At 60.6% G+C, this 20383-nt stretch overlaps 5 protein-coding genes across 5 annotated transcripts; all 5 read left to right on the forward strand.

Moving 5' to 3' along the window:
* Positions 1-1456: 1456 nt before the first annotated feature.
* On the forward strand, positions 1457-1768 carry LOC129784193 (feather keratin-like). Its single transcript, XM_055800526.1, has one exon. It carries the CDS (start codon positions 1466-1468, stop codon positions 1766-1768), a length of 303 nt encoding a protein of 100 aa, XP_055656501.1. The 5' UTR covers positions 1457-1465.
* A 4226-nt stretch (positions 1769-5994) lies between these two features.
* On the forward strand, positions 5995-6306 carry LOC129784188 (feather keratin-like). Its single transcript, XM_055800520.1, has one exon. The coding sequence runs from the start codon at positions 6004-6006 to the stop codon at positions 6304-6306; it is 303 nt and encodes a 100-aa protein (XP_055656495.1). The 5' UTR covers positions 5995-6003.
* Positions 6307-10532: 4226 nt separating this feature from the next.
* On the forward strand, positions 10533-10844 carry LOC129784192 (feather keratin-like). The gene has a single exon (XM_055800525.1). It carries the CDS (start codon positions 10542-10544, stop codon positions 10842-10844), a length of 303 nt encoding a protein of 100 aa, XP_055656500.1. The 5' UTR covers positions 10533-10541.
* Positions 10845-15070: 4226 nt separating this feature from the next.
* On the forward strand, positions 15071-15382 carry LOC129784190 (feather keratin-like). The gene has a single exon (XM_055800523.1). It carries the CDS (start codon positions 15080-15082, stop codon positions 15380-15382), a length of 303 nt encoding a protein of 100 aa, XP_055656498.1. The 5' UTR covers positions 15071-15079.
* A 4226-nt stretch (positions 15383-19608) lies between these two features.
* On the forward strand, positions 19609-19920 carry LOC129784197 (feather keratin-like). The gene has a single exon (XM_055800552.1). It carries the CDS (start codon positions 19618-19620, stop codon positions 19918-19920), a length of 303 nt encoding a protein of 100 aa, XP_055656527.1. The 5' UTR covers positions 19609-19617.
* Positions 19921-20383: the final 463 nt, after the last annotated feature.

A 20383-nucleotide genomic window follows, 5' to 3' on the forward strand; every position in this document is an offset into this window, starting at 1 on the left:
ACACCTTCCCACTCCCTTCCTCTTCCTCAGCAACAACAACGGCTCGCCCCACACACAGCCTGCAAAACGCTCATCCCGGCTCAACTGGGGCAGGCCTTGCCATTCATCGACCCTTCGGCATGCATCCACCACCACCAGGGCCTCGCTCTGCTGTGCCGTGCAGCGTGCTTACGTCCAACCACCCTCGGCAATCTCCAGATTCTCTTTCTGCCCGTCTCACACTGTGCAGAGAAATGGCCTCCCCTCCTCGGCATTCACCCCAAGTAAAGAGCCCAAAGGCCCTGGCTCCCCAGCCTCCCCCGCCTGCCGCTCCCACTCCACCTCTGCCTCTCGCCACACTCACGGGCTCTCCAGAAATTCACCTGCCTTGGTGAGCTGGCCCACATCAAGCACTGTGGCACGCCAGACACCAGGCTGCAAACGTGCCACCACAGCTAAGGGGTTCGCTACGGAACGGGCAGCACCAGCACTGGTGGAGCCAGGCAGGGCTCCCCACGTCACAGGACCGGCGAGCTCTCGGCCAGGGCTGCCGGGATGGCGGCCTGCTCTCCCAAAAAGGCCTCCTCTGCCTCTGCCTGCACCGACATCCCCAGGGACGGACCCCAGGGGGCACAAGCCCGGACACGCAGGCCCCTTTCTCCCAGCTACAACCTTACAAGCAAGGCGGGCACCAAGGCACGCACAGAGCACGCTCAATGGCAAAGGCCAGGCCTCAAGGCAGGCTTAGCAAGCTGGCAGCAAGGCAGGCACGGAGCAAATGCCACTGAGGGGGCCGCCACTCCTGCCCGCAACAGCAGAAAGCCCAGACCAACCTTCCGGGGCTGCGAGGAAAAGGAGCCCCTCCTTCCCAGCGCACCCACAAAACACACCACACGAGTGCCACAGCATGACCTCACTGACGACACCCCACCCCTCCTAGGCTTCGGTCACATGTTCTGCATGCCCTGACACGCGCCATCAACACCAAGCCTTTGGCCTCTAATATTTGCACCTCAAAGCTGCCGCCAGGACCAAGTGGACATGTCCTCAAGTGGAGGACACTACATTGCAGAACTGCGGGGGAAAAACGCACCCCACCACATTACTCACCAGGCTGTGGCACGCAACAGCTTCTTGCTGCAAAACACCGCGTTGTGCAAAGGCTGTCCCGCCCCTCAGGGTCCAGCATAAAAGCTGGCCCAGCACCTCTCTCTCTCACACGCTGCTCCTGGTGCCTTCTCCTCCACGGTCAACAAGGTGAGCCTGAAGCCCCTTCCCCTCCTTCTCCTGCCGCACCCGCCCCATCTCTTCCAGCACGCGCTGCCTCCAGACTCAGCAGTGCCGACGCCTCCCCACCGCCGCGCTCCCCGCAGCCCCACACCGCGCCTCCACATTCCCCTGCCCTCCTGTAACGCCACCCCTCGCGCCCCCACCACCCTCCGCTTCCTCAACACCCTCTCTTACAGGGCCCCTCAACACCACAGACATGGCCTGCAACAACCTCTGCAGCCCCTGCGGACCCACCCCGCTGGCTAACAGCTGCAACGAGCCCTGCGTCAGGCAGTGCGAAGAATCCCGCGTCGTCATCCAGCCTCCCGCCGTGCTGGTCACCCTGCCGGGACCCATCCTCAGCTCCTTCCCCCAGAGCACCGCCGTCGGATCGTCCTCATCGGCTGCCGTGGGCAACATCCTCAGCTCCCAGGGAGTGCCCGTCTCCTCCGGCGGCTTCGGCTATGGCTTCGGAGGCCTGGGCTGCTACGGTGCCAGAAGAGCCTGCTACCCCTGCTAAGGGCTCCTTACACCACGCCTGATACCAGCCAACCACACGCTAGAAGCCAAGTCACGGATTGAGGACCTACCTTCAGGCTCCTGCTGCCACATGGGCTCGCCGTCCGTGGCTCCTCCGCCCCTCAAGGCACAAAGCAAGCAGCGAAGGGGCCAGCCCGCGGTGCCTGGAAACATGAGCTACCTACCTCCTCCTCTTCTCCCACTGTCTTCTTTGCATCGCCCCTACAGCTACATCCGGTACTCTCTGCTGCAAACACCTTCTCACAAGCCAAAGACCACCGGGGCACCTCCGCCGCGCTGCTCCCACTGCAAGGCAGGAAGACCTCGGTGCTCTGGAAAAGTCTACTGCAAGGAAAGGAGCCCTCGGCTGACGGCCGCCCTACTTGCACCTCAGACCCGCTCCCTTCCCCTTGGTGCTCCTGCCATTTCACTCCTTTGCCTCAATAAAGTTCTCCCGCATGCCAGCCTCAGGTGCCTCCTCTTCCTTTCTTCTAAGGCTCTTCCAGCCTCACCCGGCACAGAACCGGGACTCAACAGGCCATCGGGGTGGGTGGACAAGGACCACAAGACCTCTCTTAGGAAGTATCGCCGCAGCAACACCACCTGCTGGCAAGCCGGTGGGCTTCCAGCCCGTGACACAAGCCCTTCACTTGCCCAAACAAAGGCTTGGACACGCTAATGCACTTCCACCCATGCCTCTGACGCAAGCTCCTCCTGTGCGCTGGGTTCACTTTGGCTGGATGCCAGGTGCCCGCCAAGCCGCTCTGTCACTCCCCCTCCTCAACTGGAAAGGGGAGAGAGAACACAACAAAACGGTTTGTGGGTCGAGGTAAGAACAGGGAGGGGATAGAGTCGTCAAAGGGGTTGGGTTGGAAGGGACCTTCAAGATCATCTAGCTCCAAGCCCTCTGCCGTGGGCAGGGACACCTTCCACCACACCAGCTTGCTCAAAGCACCATCCAGCCTGGCCTTGAACAGCTCCAGGCAGGGGGCAGCCACAGCTGCTCTAGGCAACTTCTTCCAGCATCTCACCGACCTCACGGGAAAGAATTTCTTTCTCATATCTAACCTAAAGCTACCCTCTCTCAGGTTAAATCCGTTACCTGTCGTCTTATCACTACACTCCCTGGTCCAGAGGCCCTCCCCACCTTTCCTGAGGGCCCCCTCAAAGTACCGCATGGCCGCTGCAAGGTCTCCACAAAGCCTCCTCTTCTCCCGGCTAAACGATCCCAACTCTCTCAGCCTGTCTGCAAAGGGGAGGTGCTGCACCTCCTCCTCATCTTTGTGGCCCTCCTCTGGACCCGCTCGAGCAGGTCCATGCCTTTCTTATGCTGGGGGCCTTCAGAGCTGAATGCAGTACTCCACTCTCACCAGAGCCGAGTAGGGAGGGAGAATCACCTCCCTCGACCTGCCGGCCACGCTGCTTTTGACGCAACCTGGCATACGACTGGCTTTCTGGGCTCCGCGCGAACGTTGCCGGCTCATACTCAGTTCTCCATTCACCAATACCCCCAAGTCCTTCTCCGCAGGGCTGCTCTCAATGCACTCACCGCCCGGCCTGCAGCCATCTTTGGGATTGCCCCTGGCACTTGGCCTCGTGGCACTCCATGAGCTTTGCACGGGCCCACCTCCCAAGCCTGCCACGGTCCCTCTGGATGGCATCCCTTCCCTCTAGAGCATCAACCGCAACACTCAGCTTGGCGTCATCCGCAAACTTGCCGAGGCTGCACACTCCAGCCCACTGTCCGTGGCCCTAACAAAGATGTTAAATCATACTGGCCCCAGCACGGACCCCTGAGCGACACCACTCATCACTGGGCTCCACTCGGACATCGAGCCTTTCATTGCAACTCATTGAGAGCACCCATCCAGCCAATCACACACCGAGCGGTCCACCCACCAAGTCCGCATCTCTCCATTTTAGAGACAAGGATCTTGCGCGGGACAGTATCAAATGCTCTGCACAAGTCCAGGGACGTGACGCCAGTCGCTCTTCCCTTACCCACCAATGCCTTAATCCTGTCATAGAAGGCCACCCCATTTGTCAGGCACGCTTTGCCCTCTGTGAAGCCATGTTGGCCGTCAGCAGTCACGCCTCCCTTTTCCAGGTGCCTTGGCATACTTTCCAGGAGGATCTGCTCCACGATCCCGCCAGGCACGGAGGTGACGCTGACCGACCTGTCGTTAACCTGGGTCTTCCTCTTGACCTTTCTGAAAAGGAGGGTTACCACCTGCCAACTTGCTGTGGGGACGCTCCATCCCACTGCCCGGATCACAGACGAGGATGCTGAACACGGCTGCCCCCAGCGCCTGTGAGCGCGCAAGGGGAGACAGCGTCAAAGACTCTTCTACAAAGCTGAAGTGAACACCAGCCACGTCTCTCTCCTTGTCCACAAAGCTAGCCACTCCAACACAGAAGACAGGGAGGTCAGTCAAGCACGATTCCCTCTTGGTAAATCCATGCCGACGGCTCCTCATCACTTGCTTGTCCTTCAGCAGCTTGGCAACGCTTCCGCGGAGGATTTTCTCCATCACCTCCCCTGGCAACAAGGACAGGCTCACCAGCCTCTGCTCTCCCACATCTTCCTTCCCGCCCTTCTGCAAGACAGGAGGCCTAAGAGCAATCTTCTGGACACCCGCAACTGCCCCCAGGAGCTATGACCTTTAAAAGATAATTGAGAGTGGCCTCCCAAGGACATCAGCCAGCTCCCCCAGCATTCGTGGCTCTGACTCATCAGGACCCAGGGACCTCCGTACATCCAGTCCCAAGGCACACCTTCCCACTCCCTTCCTCTTCCTCAGCAACAACAACGGCTCGCCCCACACACAGCCTGCAAAACGCTCATCGCGGCTCAACTGGGGCAGGCCTTGCCATTCATCGACCCTTCGGCATGCATCCACCACCACCAGGGCCTCGCTCTGCTGTGCCGTGCAGCGTGCTTACGTCCAACCACCCTCGGCAATCTCCAAATTCTCTTTCTGCCCGTCTCACACTGTGCAGAGAAATGGCCTCCCCTCCTCGGCATTCACCCCAAGTAAAGAGCCCAAAGGCCCTGGCTCCCCAGCCTCCCCCGCCTGCCGCTCCCACTCCACCTCTGCCTCTCGCCACACTCACGGGCTCTCCAGAAATTCACCTGCCTTGGTGAGCTGGCCCACATCAAGCACTGTGGCACGCCAGACACCAGGCTGCAAACGTGCCACCACAGCTAAGGGGTTCGCTACGGAACGGGCAGCACCAGCACTGGTGGAGCCAGGCAGGGCTCCCCACGTCACAGGACCGGCGAGCTCTCGGCCAGGGCTGCCAGGATGACGGCCTGCTCTCCCAAAAAGGCCTCCTCTGCCTCTGCCCGCACCGACACCCCCAGGGACGGACCCCAGGGGGCACAAGCCCGGACACGCAGGCCCCTTTCTCCCAGCTACAACCTTACAAGCAAGGCGGGCACCAAGGCACGCACAGAGCACTCTCAATGGCAAAGGCCAGGCCTCAAGGCAGGCTTAGCAAGCTGGCAGCAAGGCAGGCACGGAGCAAATGCCACTGAGGGGGCCGCCACTCCTGCCCGCAACAGCAGAAAGCCCAGACCAACCTTCCGGGGCTGCGAGGAAAAGGAGCCCCTCCTTCCCAGCGCACCCACAAAACACACCACACGAGTGCCACAGCATGACCTCACTGACGACACCCCACCCCTCCTAGGCTTCGGTCACATGTTCTGCATGCCCTGACACGCGCCATCAACACCAAGCCTTTGGCCTCTAATATTTGCACCTCAAAGCTGCCGCCAGGACCAAGTGGACATGTCCTCAAGTGGAGGACACTACATTGCAGAACTGCGGGGGAAAAACGCACCCCACCACATTACTCACCAGGCTGTGGCACGCAACAGCTTCTTGCTGCAAAACACCGCGTTGTGCAAAGGCTGTCCCGCCCCTCAGGGTCCAGCATAAAAGCTGGCCCAGCACCTCTCTCTCTCACACGCTGCTCCTGGTGCCTTCTCCTCCACGGTCAACAAGGTGAGCCTGAAGCCCCTTCCCCTCCTTCTCCTGCCGCACCCGCCCCATCTCTTCCAGCACGCGCTGCCTCCAGACTCAGCAGTGCCGACGCCTCCCCACCGCCGTGCTCCCCGCAGCCCCACACCGCGCCTCCACATTCCCCTGCCCTCCTGTAACGCCACCCCTCGCGCCCCCACCACCCTCCGCTTCCTCAACACCCTCTCTTACAGGGCCCCTCAACACCACAGACATGGCCTGCAACAACCTCTGCAGCCCCTGCGGACCCACCCCGCTGGCTAACAGCTGCAACGAGCCCTGCGTCAGGCAGTGCGAAGAATCCCGCGTCGTCATCCAGCCTCCCGCCGTGCTGGTCACCCTGCCGGGACCCATCCTCAGCTCCTTCCCCCAGAGCACCGCCGTCGGATCGTCCTCATCGGCTGCCGTGGGCAACATCCTCAGCTCCCAGGGAGTGCCCGTCTCCTCCGGCGGCTTCGGCTATGGCTTCGGAGGCCTGGGCTGCTACGGTGCCAGAAGAGCCTGCTACCCCTGCTAAGGGCTCCTTACACCACGCCTGATACCAGCCAACCACACGCTAGAAGCCAAGTCACGGATTGAGGACCTACCTTCAGGCTCCTGCTGCCACATGGGCTCGCCGTCCGTGGCTCCTCCGCCCCTCAAGGCACAAAGCAAGCAGCGAAGGGGCCAGCCCGCGGTGCCTGGAAACATGAGCTACCTACCTCCTCCTCTTCTCCCACTGTCTTCTTTGCATCGCCCCTACAGCTACATCCGGTACTCTCTGCTGCAAACACCTTCTCACAAGCCAAAGACCACCGGGGCACCTCCGCCGCGCTGCTCCCACTGCAAGGCAGGAAGACCTCGGTGCTCTGGAAAAGTCTACTGCAAGGAAAGGAGCCCTCGGCTGACGGCCGCCCTACTTGCACCTCAGACCCGCTCCCTTCCCCTTGGTGCTCCTGCCATTTCACTCCTTTGCCTCAATAAAGTTCTCCCGCATGCCAGCCTCAGGTGCCTCCTCTTCCTTTCTTCTAAGGCTCTTCCAGCCTCACCCGGCACAGAACCGGGACTCAACAGGCCATCGGGGTGGGTGGACAAGGACCACAAGACCTCTCTTAGGAAGTATCGCCGCAGCAACACCACCTGCTGGCAAGCCGGTGGGCTTCCAGCCCGTGACACAAGCCCTTCACTTGCCCAAACAAAGGCTTGGACACGCTAATGCACTTCCACCCATGCCTCTGACGCAAGCTCCTCCTGTGCGCTGGGTTCACTTTGGCTGGATGCCAGGTGCCCGCCAAGCCGCTCTGTCACTCCCCCTCCTCAACTGGAAAGGGGAGAGAGAACACAACAAAACGGTTTGTGGGTCGAGGTAAGAACAGGGAGGGGATAGAGTCGTCAAAGGGTTTGGGTTGGAAGGGACCTTCAAGATCATCTAGCTCCAAGCCCTCTGCCGTGGGCAGGGACACCTTCCACCACACCAGCTTGCTCAAAGCACCATCCAGCCTGGCCTTGAACAGCTCCAGGCAGGGGGCAGCCACAGCTGCTCTAGGCAACTTCTTCCAGCATCTCACCGACCTCACGGGAAAGAATTTCTTTCTCATATCTAACCTAAAGCTACCCTCTCTCAGGTTAAATCCGTTACCTGTCGTCTTATCACTACACTCCCTGGTCCAGAGGCCCTCCCCACCTTTCCTGAGGGCCCCCTCAAAGTACCGCATGGCCGCTGCAAGGTCTCCACAAAGCCTCCTCTTCTCCCGGCTAAACGATCCCAACTCTCTCAGCCTGTCTGCAAAGGGGAGGTGCTGCACCTCCTCCTCATCTTTGTGGCCCTCCTCTGGACCCGCTCGAGCAGGTCCATGCCTTTCTTACGCTGGGGGCCTTCAGAGCCGAATGCAGTACTCCACTCTCACCAGAGCCGAGTAGGGAGGGAGAATCACCTCCCTCGACCTGCCGGCCACGCTGCTTTTGACGCAACCTGGCATACGACTGGCTTTCTGGGCTCCGCGCGAACGTTGCCGGCTCATACTCAGTTCTCCATTCACCAATACCCCCAAGTCCTTCTCCGCAGGGCTGCTCTCAATGCACTCACCGCCCGGCCTGCAGCCATCTTTGGGATTGCCCCTGGCACTTGGCCTCGTGGCACTCCATGAGCTTTGCACGGGCCCACCTCCCAAGCCTGCCACGGTCCCTCTGGATGGCATCCCTTCCCTCTAGAGCATCAACCGCAACACTCAGCTTGGCGTCATCCGCAAACTTGCCGAGGCTGCACACTCCAGCCCACTGTCCGTGGCCCTAACAAAGATGTTAAATCATACTGGCCCCAGCACGGACCCCTGAGCGACACCACTCATCACTGGGCTCCACTCGGACATCGAGCCTTTCATTGCAACTCATTGAGAGCACCCATCCAGCCAATCACACACCGAGCGGTCCACCCACCAAGTCCGCATCTCTCCATTTTAGAGACAAGGATCTTGCGCGGGACAGTATCAAATGCTCTGCACAAGTCCAGGGACGTGACGCCAGTCGCTCTTCCCTTACCCACCAATGCCTTAATCCTGTCATAGAAGGCCACCCCATTTGTCAGGCACGCTTTGCCCTCTGTGAAGCCATGTTGGCCGTCAGCAGTCACGCCTCCCTTTTCCAGGTGCCTTGGCATACTTTCCAGGAGGATCTGCTCCACGATCCCGCCAGGCACGGAGGTGACGCTGACCGACCTGTCATTAACCTGGGTCTTCCTCTTGACCTTTCTGAAAAGGAGGGTTACCACCTGCCAACTTGCTGTGGGGACGCTCCATCCCACTGCCCGGATCACAGACGAGGATGCTGAACACGGCTGCCCCCAGCGCCTGTGAGCGCGCAAGGGGAGACAGCGTCAAAGACTCTTCTACAAAGCTGAAGTGAACACCAGCCACGTCTCTCTCCTTGTCCACAAAGCTAGCCACTCCAACACAGAAGACAGGGAGGTCAGTCAAGCACGATTCCCTCTTGGTAAATCCATGCCGACGGCTCCTCATCACTTGCTTGTCCTTCAGCAGCTTGGCAACGCTTCCGCGGAGGATTTTCTCCATCACCTCCCCTGGCAACAAGGACAGGCTCACCAGCCTCTGCTCTCCCACATCTTCCTTCCCGCCCTTCTGCAAGACAGGAGGCCTAAGAGCAATCTTCTGGACACCCGCAACTGCCCCCAGGAGCTATGACCTTTAAAAGATAATTGAGAGTGGCCTCCCAAGGACATCAGCCAGCTCCCCCAGCATTCGTGGCTCTGACTCATCAGGACCCAGGGACCTCCGTACATCCAGTCCCAAGGCACACCTTCCCACTCCCTTCCTCTTCCTCAGCAACAACAACGGCTCGCCCCACACACAGCCTGCAAAACGCTCATCCCGGCTCAACTGGGGCAGGCCTTGCCATTCATCGACCCTTCGGCATGCATCCACCACCACCAGGGCCTCGCTCTGCTGTGCCGTGCAGCGTGCTTACGTCCAACCACCCTCGGCAATCTCCAGATTCTCTTTCTGCCCGTCTCACACTGTGCAGAGAAATGGCCTCCCCTCCTCGGCATTCACCCCAAGTAAAGAGCCCAAAGGCCCTGGCTCCCCAGCCTCCCCCGCCTGCCGCTCCCACTCCACCTCTGCCTCTCGCCACACTCACGGGCTCTCCAGAAATTCACCTGCCTTGGTGAGCTGGCCCACATCAAGCACTGTGGCACGCCAGACACCAGGCTGCAAACGTGCCACCACAGCTAAGGGGTTCGCTACGGAACGGGCAGCACCAGCACTGGTGGAGCCAGGCAGGGCTCCCCACGTCACAGGACCGGCGAGCTCTCGGCCAGGGCTGCCGGGATGGCGGCCTGCTCTCCCAAAAAGGCCTCCTCTGCCTCTGCCCGCACCGACACCCCCAGGGACGGACCCCAGGGGGCACAAGCCCGGACACGCAGGCCCCTTTCTCCCAGCTACAACCTTACAAGCAAGGCGGGCACCAAGGCACGCACAGAGCACGCTCAATGGCAAAGGCCAGGCCTCAAGGCAGGCTTAGCAAGCTGGCAGCAAGGCAGGCACGGAGCAAATGCCACTGAGGGGGCCGCCACTCCTGCCCGCAACAGCAGAAAGCCCAGACCAACCTTCCGGGGCTGCGAGGAAAAGGAGCCCCTCCTTCCCAGCGCACCCACAAAACACACCACACGAGTGCCACAGCATGACCTCACTGACGACACCCCACCCCTCCTAGGCTTCGGTCACATGTTCTGCATGCCCTGACACGCGCCATCAACACCAAGCCTTTGGCCTCTAATATTTGCACCTCAAAGCTGCCGCCAGGACCAAGTGGACATGTCCTCAAGTGGAGGACACTACATTGCAGAACTGCGGGGGAAAAACGCACCCCACCACATTACTCACCAGGCTGTGGCACGCAACAGCTTCTTGCTGCAAAACACCGCGTTGTGCAAAGGCTGTCCCGCCCCTCAGGGTCCAGCATAAAAGCTGGCCCAGCACCTCTCTCTCTCACACGCTGCTCCTGGTGCCTTCTCCTCCACGGTCAACAAGGTGAGCCTGAAGCCCCTTCCCCTCCTTCTCCTGCCGCACCCGCCCCATCTCTTCCAGCACGCGCTGCCTCCAGACTCAGCAGTGCCGACGCCTCCCCACCGCCGCGCTCCCCGCAGCCCCACACCGCGCCTCCACATTCCCCTGCCCTCCTGTAACGCCACCCCTCGCGCCCCCACCACCCTCCGCTTCCTCAACACCCTCTCTTACAGGGCCCCTCAACACCACAGACATGGCCTGCAACAACCTCTGCAGCCCCTGCGGACCCACCCCGCTGGCTAACAGCTGCAACGAGCCCTGCGTCAGGCAGTGCGAAGAATCCCGCGTCGTCATCCAGCCTCCCGCCGTGCTGGTCACCCTGCCGGGACCCATCCTCAGCTCCTTCCCCCAGAGCACCGCCGTCGGATCGTCCTCATCGGCTGCCGTGGGCAACATCCTCAGCTCCCAGGGAGTGCCCGTCTCCTCCGGCGGCTTCGGCTATGGCTTCGGAGGCCTGGGCTGCTACGGTGCCAGAAGAGCCTGCTACCCCTGCTAAGGGCTCCTTACACCACGCCTGATACCAGCCAACCACACGCTAGAAGCCAAGTCACGGATTGAGGACCTACCTTCAGGCTCCTGCTGCCACATGGGCTCGCCGTCCGTGGCTCCTCCGCCCCTCAAGGCACAAAGCAAGCAGCGAAGGGGCCAGCCCGCGGTGCCTGGAAACATGAGCTACCTACCTCCTCCTCTTCTCCCACTGTCTTCTTTGCATCGCCCCTACAGCTACATCCGGTACTCTCTGCTGCAAACACCTTCTCACAAGCCAAAGACCACCGGGGCACCTCCGCCGCGCTGCTCCCACTGCAAGGCAGGAAGACCTCGGTGCTCTGGAAAAGTCTACTGCAAGGAAAGGAGCCCTCGGCTGACGGCCGCCCTACTTGCACCTCAGACCCGCTCCCTTCCCCTTGGTGCTCCTGCCATTTCACTCCTTTGCCTCAATAAAGTTCTCCCGCATGCCAGCCTCAGGTGCCTCCTCTTCCTTTCTTCTAAGGCTCTTCCAGCCTCACCCGGCACAGAACCGGGACTCAACAGGCCATCGGGGTGGGTGGACAAGGACCACAAGACCTCTCTTAGGAAGTATCGCCGCAGCAACACCACCTGCTGGCAAGCCGGTGGGCTTCCAGCCCGTGACACAAGCCCTTCACTTGCCCAAACAAAGGCTTGGACACGCTAATGCACTTCCACCCATGCCTCTGACGCAAGCTCCTCCTGTGCGCTGGGTTCACTTTGGCTGGATGCCAGGTGCCCGCCAAGCCGCTCTGTCACTCCCCCTCCTCAACTGGAAAGGGGAGAGAGAACACAACAAAACGGTTTGTGGGTCGAGGTAAGAACAGGGAGGGGATAGAGTCGTCAAAGGGTTTGGGTTGGAAGGGACCTTCAAGATCATCTAGCTCCAAGCCCTCTGCCGTGGGCAGGGACACCTTCCACCACACCAGCTTGCTCAAAGCACCATCCAGCCTGGCCTTGAACAGCTCCAGGCAGGGGGCAGCCACAGCTGCTCTAGGCAACTTCTTCCAGCATCTCACCGACCTCACGGGAAAGAATTTCTTTCTCATATCTAACCTAAAGCTACCCTCTCTCAGGTTAAATCCGTTACCTGTCGTCTTATCACTACACTCCCTGGTCCAGAGGCCCTCCCCACCTTTCCTGAGGGCCCCCTCAAAGTACCGCATGGCCGCTGCAAGGTCTCCACAAAGCCTCCTCTTCTCCCGGCTAAACGATCCCAACTCTCTCAGCCTGTCTGCAAAGGGGAGGTGCTGCACCTCCTCCTCATCTTTGTGGCCCTCCTCTGGACCCGCTCGAGCAGGTCCATGCCTTTCTTACGCTGGGGGCCTTCAGAGCCGAATGCAGTACTCCACTCTCACCAGAGCCGAGTAGGGAGGGAGAATCACCTCCCTCGACCTGCCGGCCACGCTGCTTTTGACGCAACCTGGCATACGACTGGCTTTCTGGGCTCCGCGCGAACGTTGCCGGCTCATACTCAGTTCTCCATTCACCAATACCCCCAAGTCCTTCTCCGCAGGGCTGCTCTCAATGCACTCACCGCCCAGCCTGCAGCCATCTTTGGGATTGCCCCTGGCACTTGGCCTCGTGGCACTCCATGAGCTTTGCACGGGCCCACCTCCCAAGCCTGCCACGGTCCCTCTGGATGGCATCCCTTCCCTCTAGAGCATCAACCGCAACACTCAGCTTGGCGTCATCCGCAAACTTGCCGAGGCTGCACACTCCAGCCCACTGTCCGTGGCCCTAACAAAGATGTTAAATCATACTGGCCCCAGCACGGACCCCTGAGCGACACCACTCATCACTGGGCTCCACTCGGACATCGAGCCTTTCATTGCAACTCATTGAGAGCACCCATCCAGCCAATCACACACCGAGCGGTCCACCCACCAAGTCCGCATCTCTCCATTTTAGAGACAAGGATCTTGCGCGGGACAGTATCAAATGCTCTGCACAAGTCCAGGGACGTGACGCCAGTCGCTCTTCCCTTACCCACCAATGCCTTAATCCTGTCATAGAAGGCCACCCCATTTGTCAGGCACGCTTTGCCCTCTGTGAAGCCATGTTGGCCGTCAGCAGTCACGCCTCCCTTTTCCAGGTGCCTTGGCATACTTTCCAGGAGGATCTGCTCCACGATCCCGCCAGGCACGGAGGTGACGCTGACCGACCTGTCGTTAACCTGGGTCTTCCTCTTGACCTTTCTGAAAAGGAGGGTTACCACCTGCCAACTTGCTGTGGGGACGCTCCATCCCACTGCCCGGATCACAGACGAGGATGCTGAACACGGCTGCCCCCAGCGCCTGTGAGCGCGCAAGGGGAGACAGCGTCAAAGACTCTTCTACAAAGCTGAAGTGAACACCAGCCATGTCTCTCTCCTTGTCCACAAAGCTAGCCACTCCAACACAGAAGACAGGGAGGTCAGTCAAGCACGATTCCCTCTTGGTAAATCCATGCCGACGGCTCCTCATCACTTGCTTGTCCTTCAGCAGCTTGGCAACGCTTCCGCGGAGGATTTTCTCCATCACCTCCCCTGGCAACAAGGACAGGCTCACCAGCCTCTGCTCTCCCACATCTTCCTTCCCGCCCTTCTGCAAGACAGGAGGCCTAAGAGCAATCTTCTGGACACCCGCAACTGCCCCCAGGAGCTATGACCTTTAAAAGATAATTGAGAGTGGCCTCCCAAGGACATCAGCCAGCTCCCCCAGCATTCGTGGCTCTGACTCATCAGGACCCAGGGACCTCCGTACATCCAGTCCCAAGGCACACCTTCCCACTCCCTTCCTCTTCCTCAGCAACAACAACGGCTCGCCCCACACACAGCCTGCAAAACGCTCATCCCGGCTCAACTGGGGCAGGCCTTGCCATTCATCGACCCTTCGGCATGCATCCACCACCACCAGGGCCTCGCTCTGCTGTGCCGTGCAGCGTGCTTACGTCCAACCACCCTCGGCAATCTCCAGATTCTCTTTCTGCCCGTCTCACACTGTGCAGAGAAATGGCCTCCCCTCCTCGGCATTCACCCCAAGTAAAGAGCCCAAAGGCCCTGGCTCCCCAGCCTCCCCCGCCTGCCGCTCCCACTCCACCTCTGCCTCTCGCCACACTCACGGGCTCTCCAGAAATTCACCTGCCTTGGTGAGCTGGCCCACATCAAGCACTGTGGCACGCCAGACACCAGGCTGCAAACGTGCCACCACAGCTAAGGGGTTCGCTACGGAACGGGCAGCACCAGCACTGGTGGAGCCAGGCAGGGCTCCCCACGTCACAGGACCGGCGAGCTCTCGGCCAGGGCTGCCGGGATGGCGGCCTGCTCTCCCAAAAAGGCCTCCTCTGCCTCTGCCTGCACCGACATCCCCAGGGACGGACCCCAGGGGGCACAAGCCCGGACACGCAGGCCCCTTTCTCCCAGCTACAACCTTACAAGCAAGGCGGGCACCAAGGCACGCACAGAGCACGCTCAATGGCAAAGGCCAGGCCTCAAGGCAGGCTTAGCAAGCTGGCAGCAAGGCAGGCACGGAGCAAATGCCACTGAGGGGGCCGCCACTCCTGCCCGCAACAGCAGAAAGCCCAGACCAACCTTCCGGGGCTGCGAGGAAAAGGAGCCCCTCCTTCCCAGCGCACCCACAAAACACACCACACGAGTGCCACAGCATGACCTCACTGACGACACCCCACCCCTCCTAGGCTTCGGTCACATGTTCTGCATGCCCTGACACGCGCCATCAACACCAAGCCTTTGGCCTCTAATATTTGCACCTCAAAGCTGCCGCCAGGACCAAGTGGACATGTCCTCAAGTGGAGGACACTACATTGCAGAACTGCGGGGGAAAAACGCACCCCACCACATTACTCACCAGGCTGTGGCACGCAACAGCTTCTTGCTGCAAAACACCGCGTTGTGCAAAGGCTGTCCCGCCCCTCAGGGTCCAGCATAAAAGCTGGCCCAGCACCTCTCTCTCTCACACGCTGCTCCTGGTGCCTTCTCCTCCACGGTCAACAAGGTGAGCCTGAAGCCCCTTCCCCTCCTTCTCCTGCCGCACCCGCCCCATCTCTTCCAGCATGCGCTGCCTCCAGACTCAGCAGTGCCGACGCCTCCCCACCGCCGCGCTCCCCGCAGCCCCACACCGCGCCTCCACATTCCCCTGCCCTCCTGTAACGCCACCCCTCGCGCCCCCACCACCCTCCGCTTCCTCAACACCCTCTCTTACAGGGCCCCTCAACACCACAGACATGGCCTGCAACAACCTCTGCAGCCCCTGCGGACCCACCCCGCTGGCTAACAGCTGCAACGAGCCCTGCGTCAGGCAGTGCGAAGAATCCCGCGTCGTCATCCAGCCTCCCGCCGTGCTGGTCACCCTGCCGGGACCCATCCTCAGCTCCTTCCCCCAGAGCACCGCCGTCGGATCGTCCTCATCGGCTGCCGTGGGCAACATCCTCAGCTCCCAGGGAGTGCCCGTCTCCTCCGGCGGCTTCGGCTATGGCTTCGGAGGCCTGGGCTGCTACGGTGCCAGAAGAGCCTGCTACCCCTGCTAAGGGCTCCTTACACCACGCCTGATACCAGCCAACCACACGCTAGAAGCCAAGTCACGGATTGAGGACCTACCTTCAGGCTCCTGCTGCCACATGGGCTCGCCGTCCGTGGCTCCTCCGCCCCTCAAGGCACAAAGCAAGCAGCGAAGGGGCCAGCCCGCGGTGCCTGGAAACATGAGCTACCTACCTCCTCCTCTTCTCCCACTGTCTTCTTTGCATCGCCCCTACAGCTACATCCGGTACTCTCTGCTGCAAACACCTTCTCACAAGCCAAAGACCACCGGGGCACCTCCGCCGCGCTGCTCCCACTGCAAGGCAGGAAGACCTCGGTGCTCTGGAAAAGTCTACTGCAAGGAAAGGAGCCCTCGGCTGACGGCCGCCCTACTTGCACCTCAGACCCGCTCCCTTCCCCTTGGTGCTCCTGCCATTTCACTCCTTTGCCTCAATAAAGTTCTCCCGCATGCCAGCCTCAGGTGCCTCCTCTTCCTTTCTTCTAAGGCTCTTCCAGCCTCACCCGGCACAGAACCGGGACTCAACAGGCCATCGGGGTGGGTGGACAAGGACCACAAGACCTCTCTTAGGAAGTATCGCCGCAGCAACACCACCTGCTGGCAAGCCGGTGGGCTTCCAGCCCGTGACACAAGCCCTTCACTTGCCCGAACAAAGGCTTGGACACGCTAATGCACTTCCACCCATGCCTCTGACGCAAGCTCCTCCTGTGCGCTGGGTTCACTTTGGCTGGATGCCAGGTGCCCGCCAAGCCGCTCTGTCACTCCCCCTCCTCAACTGGAAAGGGGAGAGAGAACACAACAAAACGGTTTGTGGGTCGAGGTAAGAACAGGGAGGGGATAGAGTCGTCAAAGGGTTTGGGTTGGAAGGGACCTTCAAGATCATCTAGCTCCAAGCCCTCTGCCGTGGGCAGGGACACCTTCCACCACACCAGCTTGCTCAAAGCACCATCCAGCCTGGCCTTGAACAGCTCCAGGCAGGGGGCAGCCACAGCTGCTCTAGGCAACTTCTTCCAGCATCTCACCGACCTCACGGGAAAGAATTTCTTTCTCATATCTAACCTAAAGCTACCCTCTCTCAGGTTAAATCCGTTACCTGTCGTCTTATCACTACACTCCCTGGTCCAGAGGCCCTCCCCACCTTTCCTGAGGGCCCCCTCAAAGTACCGCATGGCCGCTGCAAGGTCTCCACAAAGCCTCCTCTTCTCCCGGCTAAACGATCCCAACTCTCTCAGCCTGTCTGCAAAGGGGAGGTGCTGCACCTCCTCCTCATCTTTGTGGCCCTCCTCTGGACCCGCTCGAGCAGGTCCATGCCTTTCTTACGCTGGGGGCCTTCAGAGCCGAATGCAGTACTCCACTCTCACCAGAGCCGAGTAGGGAGGGAGAATCACCTCCCTCGACCTGCCGGCCACGCTGCTTTTGACGCAACCTGGCATACGACTGGCTTTCTGGGCTCCGCGCGAACGTTGCCGGCTCATACTCAGTTCTCCATTCACCAATACCCCCAAGTCCTTCTCCGCAGGGCTGCTCTCAATGCACTCACCGCCCGGCCTGCAGCCATCTTTGGGATTGCCCCTGGCACTTGGCCTCGTGGCACTCCATGAGCTTTGCACGGGCCCACCTCCCAAGCCTGCCACGGTCCCTCTGGATGGCATCCCTTTCCTCTAGAGCATCAACCGCAACACTCAGCTTGGCGTCATCCGCAAACTTGCCGAGGCTGCACACTCCAGCCCACTGTCCGTGGCCCTAACAAAGATGTTAAATCATACTGGCCCCAGCACGGACCCCTGAGCGACACCACTCATCACTGGGCTCCACTCGGACATCGAGCCTTTCATTGCAACTCATTGAGAGCACCCATCCAGCCAATCACACACCGAGCGGTCCACCCACCAAGTCCGCATCTCTCCATTTTAGAGACAAGGATCTTGCGCGGGACAGTATCAAATGCTCTGCACAAGTCCAGGGACGTGACGCCAGTCGCTCTTCCCTTACCCACCAATGCCTTAATCCTGTCATAGAAGGCCACCCCATTTGTCAGGCACGCTTTGCCCTCTGTGAAGCCATGTTGGCCGTCAGCAGTCACGCCTCCCTTTTCCAGGTGCCTTGGCATACTTTCCAGGAGGATCTGCTCCACGATCCCGCCAGGCACGGAGGTGACGCTGACCGACCTGTCGTTAACCTGGGTCTTCCTCTTGACCTTTCTGAAAAGGAGGGTTACCACCTGCCAACTTGCTGTGGGGACGCTCCATCCCACTGCCCGGATCACAGACGAGGATGCTGAACACGGCTGCCCCCAGCGCCTGTGAGCGCGCGGGGGGAGACAGCGTCAAAGACTCTTCTACAAAGCTGAAGTGAACACCAGCCACGTCTCTCTCCTTGTCCACAAAGCTAGCCACTCCAACACAGAAGACAGGGAGGTCAGTCAAGCACGATTCCCTCTTGGTAAATCCATGCCGACGGCTCCTCATCACTTGCTTGTCCTTCAGCAGCTTGGCAACGCTTCCGCGGAGGATTTTCTCCATCACCTCCCCTGGCAACAAGGACAGGCTCACCAGCCTCTGCTCTCCCACATCTTCCTTCCCGCCCTTCTGCAAGACAGGAGGCCTAAGAGCAATCTTCTGGACACCCGCAACTGCCCCCAGGAGCTATGACCTTTAAAAGATAATTGAGAGTGGCCTCCCAAGGACATCAGCCAGCTCCCCCAGCATTCGTGGCTCTGACTCATCAGGACCCAGGGACCTCCGTACATCCAGTCCCAAGGCACACCTTCCCACTCCCTTCCTCTTCCTCAGCAACAACAACGGCTCGCCCCACACACAGCCTGCAAAACGCTCATCGCGGCTCAACTGGGGCAGGCCTTGCCATTCATCGACCCTTCGGCATGCATCCACCACCACCAGGGCCTCGCTCTGCTGTGCCGTGCAGCGTGCTTACGTCCAACCACCCTCGGCAATCTCCAGATTCTCTTTCTGCCCGTCTCACACTGTGCAGAGAAATGGCCTCCCCTCCTCGGCATTCACCCCAAGTAAAGAGCCCAAAGGCCCTGGCTCCCCAGCCTCCCCCGCCTGCCGCTCCCACTCCACCTCTGCCTCTCGCCACACTCACGGGCTCTCCAGAAATTCACCTGCCTTGGTGAGCTGGCCCACATCAAGCACTGTGGCACGCCAGACACCAGGCTGCAAACGTGCCACCACAGCTAAGGGGTTCGCTACGGAACGGGCAGCACCAGCACTGGTGGAGCCAGGCAGGGCTCCCCACGTCACAGGACCGGCGAGCTCTCGGCCAGGGCTGCCGGGATGGCGGCCTGCTCTCCCAAAAAGGCCTCCTCTGCCTCTGCCTGCACCGACATCCCCAGGGACGGACCCCAGGGGGCACAAGCCCGGACACGCAGGCCCCTTTCTCCCAGCTACAACCTTACAAGCAAGGCGGGCACCAAGGCACGCACAGAGCACGCTCAATGGCAAAGGCCAGGCCTCAAGGCAGGCTTAGCAAGCTGGCAGCAAGGCAGGCACGGAGCAAATGCCACTGAGGGGGCCGCCACTCCTGCCCGCAACAGCAGAAAGCCCAGACCAACCTTCCGGGGCTGCGAGGAAAAGGAGCCCCTCCTTCCCAGCGCACCCACAAAACACACCACACGAGTGCCACAGCATGACCTCACTGACGACACCCCACCCCTCCTAGGCTTCGGTCACATGTTCTGCATGCCCTGACACGCGCCATCAACACCAAGCCTTTGGCCTCTAATATTTGCACCTCAAAGCTGCCGCCAGGACCAAGTGGACATGTCCTCAAGTGGAGGACACTACATTGCAGAACTGCGGGGGAAAAACGCACCCCACCACATTACTCACCAGGCTGTGGCACGCAACAGCTTCTTGCTGCAAAACACCGCGTTGTGCAAAGGCTGTCCCGCCCCTCAGGGTCCAGCATAAAAGCTGGCCCAGCACCTCTCTCTCTCACACGCTGCTCCTGGTGCCTTCTCCTCCACGGTCAACAAGGTGAGCCTGAAGCCCCTTCCCCTCCTTCTCCTGCCGCACCCGCCCCATCTCTTCCAGCACGCGCTGCCTCCAGACTCAGCAGTGCCGACGCCTCCCCACCGCCGTGCTCCCCGCAGCCCCACACCGCGCCTCCACATTCCCCTGCCCTCCTGTAACGCCACCCCTCGCGCCCCCACCACCCTCCGCTTCCTCAACACCCTCTCTTACAGGGCCCCTCAACACCACAGACATGGCCTGCAACAACCTCTGCAGCCCCTGCGGACCCACCCCGCTGGCTAACAGCTGCAACGAGCCCTGCGTCAGGCAGTGCGAAGAATCCCGCGTCGTCATCCAGCCTCCCGCCGTGCTGGTCACCCTGCCGGGACCCATCCTCAGCTCCTTCCCCCAGAGCACCGCCGTCGGATCGTCCTCATCGGCTGCCGTGGGCAACATCCTCAGCTCCCAGGGAGTGCCCGTCTCCTCCGGCGGCTTCGGCTATGGCTTCGGAGGCCTGGGCTGCTACGGTGCCAGAAGAGCCTGCTACCCCTGCTAAGGGCTCCTTACACCACGCCTGATACCAGCCAACCACACGCTAGAAGCCAAGTCACGGATTGAGGACCTACCTTCAGGCTCCTGCTGCCACATGGGCTCGCCGTCCGTGGCTCCTCCGCCCCTCAAGGCACAAAGCAAGCAGCGAAGGGGCCAGCCCGCGGTGCCTGGAAACATGAGCTACCTACCTCCTCCTCTTCTCCCACTGTCTTCTTTGCATCGCCCCTACAGCTACATCCGGTACTCTCTGCTGCAAACACCTTCTCACAAGCCAAAGACCACCGGGGCACCTCCGCCGCGCTGCTCCCACTGCAAGGCAGGAAGACCTCGGTGCTCTGGAAAAGTCTACTGCAAGGAAAGGAGCCCTCGGCTGACGGCCGCCCTACTTGCACCTCCCTTCCCCTTGGTGCTCCTGCCATTTCACTCCTTTGCCTCAATAAAGTTCTCCCGCATGCCAGCCTCAGGTG

This window comes from Falco peregrinus, chromosome 3 (assembly GCF_023634155.1).
Source record: "Falco peregrinus isolate bFalPer1 chromosome 3, bFalPer1.pri, whole genome shotgun sequence".
Taxonomy (NCBI): domain Eukaryota; kingdom Metazoa; phylum Chordata; class Aves; order Falconiformes; family Falconidae; genus Falco; species Falco peregrinus.